Source organism: Polistes canadensis, unplaced genomic scaffold (assembly GCF_001313835.1).
Source record: "Polistes canadensis isolate GaletaPanama2010 unplaced genomic scaffold, ASM131383v1 scaffold_196, whole genome shotgun sequence".
NCBI classification, from domain to species: domain Eukaryota; kingdom Metazoa; phylum Arthropoda; class Insecta; order Hymenoptera; family Vespidae; genus Polistes; species Polistes canadensis.
Window position 1 is genome coordinate 223,848 of NW_014569743.1, and position 3,341 is coordinate 227,188.

General features: G+C 28.3%; 1 protein-coding gene across 4 annotated transcripts in view; it reads left to right on the plus strand.

Moving 5' to 3' along the window:
- The window catches only part of LOC106789669, a 225,508-nt gene that overhangs the window by 164,577 nt on the left and 57,590 nt on the right, over window positions 1-3,341 (plus strand). For all 4 annotated transcript variants that reach the window (XM_014754077.1, XM_014754078.1, XM_014754079.1 and 1 more), the window contains exon 4: window positions 1,656-1,788. In XM_014754077.1, the coding sequence (XP_014609563.1) occupies window positions 1,656-1,788 (133 nt within the window). The remainder of the gene's footprint in view (window positions 1-1,655; window positions 1,789-3,341) is intronic.

Below are 3,341 nucleotides of genomic sequence, written 5' to 3' on the forward strand. Positions count from 1 at the left end.
TGGTGAAAGCAAGAGATTGGAGTATACAAGGATCGCACCTGCTTATCGGACTCAGCTATTGCCTATTTCCACCCCACCCCACCCCACCCCCTTCTAACAAATTATTCGTGTAATATGGAATAAATTGAAATGATCAAGTTATTATACTTCGGACAAAGTTTAAATTCTACCCCCACCCTTATTTTTTCATATTGAGGGTATATTAACCAGTTAAGTGTGTTTGACGACTATATCCGTCATGGAAGAATGATAGAATTTTGTGTTTTTACGGCCATATCCGTCATGCGTAAAATTTTCATACAATTTGATATTTAAATTGTAATTCTGGCGAAAACTAAATTATATTATTAATTCGTAAATAGAATGTTTAGGGGTCAGGACGAAATGAAATAAACAAATGAAAATTATAGATAATTTAAGTTGGACATTAGATCTTTGATTATCCCGATTTTAATCTTAACGTGACATAACCAAAAAAAAAACAAAGTATATTGGATTTTCCATTTGCGATGATATCCTGGATGTCTAACCAAAGAAAAATATTTTGTTTGTTAAATATTGGATTTTTTTTTTAAGTTTTTCGTTAATTATGTGTAAATATAAGTTTACGTTGATCCATTGTTTAAATATTACTTATAAATTCATTCATTTTCTAAAATAAAGTTTTCTTTTTGACCCAATATTTCAACAGCGTCACTTACTCTGTGTTTGACGACACACTGGGGCGCACTTTGCAAAATGATCGACACAGTTAACTGATTAAAGAAATTCTTTTTTTTTTTTCAAATCTAATTGATAAGATCGATACTCGTTGTTGTCGTTGGGTTTGTTGTTTTTATATTATGCAGATATTGAATATATTTCGTAATAATATTATATTGATTTGTATTTTTAACATATATTATAAAATTTAAAACTCATTAGAGGAGATGGGAAAATTTGATTTCCAGCCGCACGCGAAAATTGATCTACTTCATACGTAATTGACGATATAATATAACAGGGGTTTTATATTATGACAATAAAATATGATTTATATTAAAACGAAGAGCATATTATCTATAATATATAACGATATCAGACAATATCGAATTTTCTAAATGCAATAATGGACATTATGTTTATTATCCCCTGCCCCCCCTCTTATCACCCTTTTTTAAAAATTACAATTTATTTTTAATCTCATATTTCTATGGAAATTAATTAAAAGTGATACACCATCATAGAACATTGTAATAACAATTTATCATAGGTACTTACGTCAAAAAAAAAAAAAAACAAAAACATGGGCAATCAATATTTCAATGAAATCATTAATCTTTAATATTGTGTGTGTGTGTGTGAAAAATAATATTATTTACGAAAAATAATGAATTAATTGTTCAAACATAATGCATAAACGAAATATAAAAAAAACTTGATTATATTAATATGAGAAAAAAACAAAGATATAGAAAATGATCAAATACTATCATAATATAAACGTCATCGTGCATATTCGATTTTCATATTTAGAAAAAAATAAAAAACAAAGCTAAGAAAAAAACTAATTTCGAGATCGAACGTCGTCACGTCACGTCACGTCACGTCACGTCATGAAATACGTAAGTCTTCCATTACCAAAACAAACGTTTTCGTTTTCTTTATGTTCGCAGAAATCAAACAGCGAAAAATCGATAAGATTGGTCAACGTTAGGTTGGCAACATCCGGTCAATACAAATGCGAAGTGTCAACGGAGGGTCCATCATTTGCCTCATTTGTCAAAACTGCCAATTTAACTGTCGTATGTAAGTATGCATCATTATTTTTTTCTATTAAAAAAAAAACAATAAATTACACAATATATAAAAAAATATATATTTATTCTTGTATCTGTTTTTTTCAAATATTAACCCCCCACCCGCCACCCCTATTAAACGTAAAAATCTTTACAACCAATTAAACATTAATGGTAATAAAAAAAAAATCAAAAGAAATTATGGGATGGGTAAGGGGGAAACAGGAAAGCAGGTTGCTGATAAAAAAAAAAATAAAAAAATAAAAAAGAATCATTCATCGTTCATCACCATTCATCATAAACGGAAACATTTTCACGAAGGGTGGAAGAGGGTTTTTTTGCTTTCCTCCGTCGAATCCTTTTTCAAGGGTTTCGCAGAGGTTCCCTTCTTTTTATTTTGTCTTTGCTGCGACAACAACGATTTGATTTTCCTTCAATCTTCTGGCTGGTCACTTGTTCTTTTTTTTTTATTCGTGTATGTATATAATAAAATATATATAATAAACTCGAATCTAATATTACGTACGCACGAGAAATGTTTGAAAATATTTTTTTAATATTGAAAAAAAAAATAATAAATAAATAAAACAAACTAGAAGAAAATTGCATACGTGAGTATTGAAAAATGAGGGAATGGGGTGGGGTAGATTGTAGAAGAAATAAAAAGATAAAAATAAAAAAGGGAAGAAAGAAAAAAAAAAAAGATGAAAAAGAAGAAAGAAATCATAACGTTGTGCTTGATAAAATATAACCGATTTGCGAATGGCAAAAGTTACGTTCATCCTTATCGCGATTGCACGGAAATTCGATTGGAAGAGAAAATATACACGCAAATTTATATATATATGTATATATATATGTATATATATATATGTATCTCTTACTTGGAAAATTGAAAAGCGAAACACGTAGAAATTATTTGATAATAAATATTGTGTTGTTATTTTTTTTTACATTTTTTTAAATTCGTATTGGTATTGGTATTGGTATTGGTATAACCGTGTGCTCGTATATAATCGATTATTTCATTCCATTCGATAACGAGAATGCATACGAAATAATTTCGAATTGAAAGAGAAACGTTATATTGCTGTATATAGAGTAGATTATTTTAATAGAAATACCAGAACGATTTTATACACACACTCGCGTATACATACATACATACATACATGCATACATACACATATACTCTTCCTTGCATTGTGATTTTATATCGACAAATTATAGTTTTCAATTTTCTTTTTTATTATTTTTTTTCCGTATTGTTAAATTATATTAAATCGTTACTCTACGTAATACAAATTTTTGTATATACTCTCTTTCGTCGATATAAATAATTATTAATTAAAAAAAAAAAGACTATATATAGCTTCAAAGGGAAAATTGAAGACAGTTAATAAATTTTGATGAACAAATTTATTTGATCTTGTTGAACGTTTCGTCCCTTACTGGGGACTTCCTCAGCAACTCGATCACCTAGTTCACGCGTCAATACATATTATTTTAGAGTCATACATTATAATAAATTAATTAATCCTAAACAACCTTACTTCGTCACAT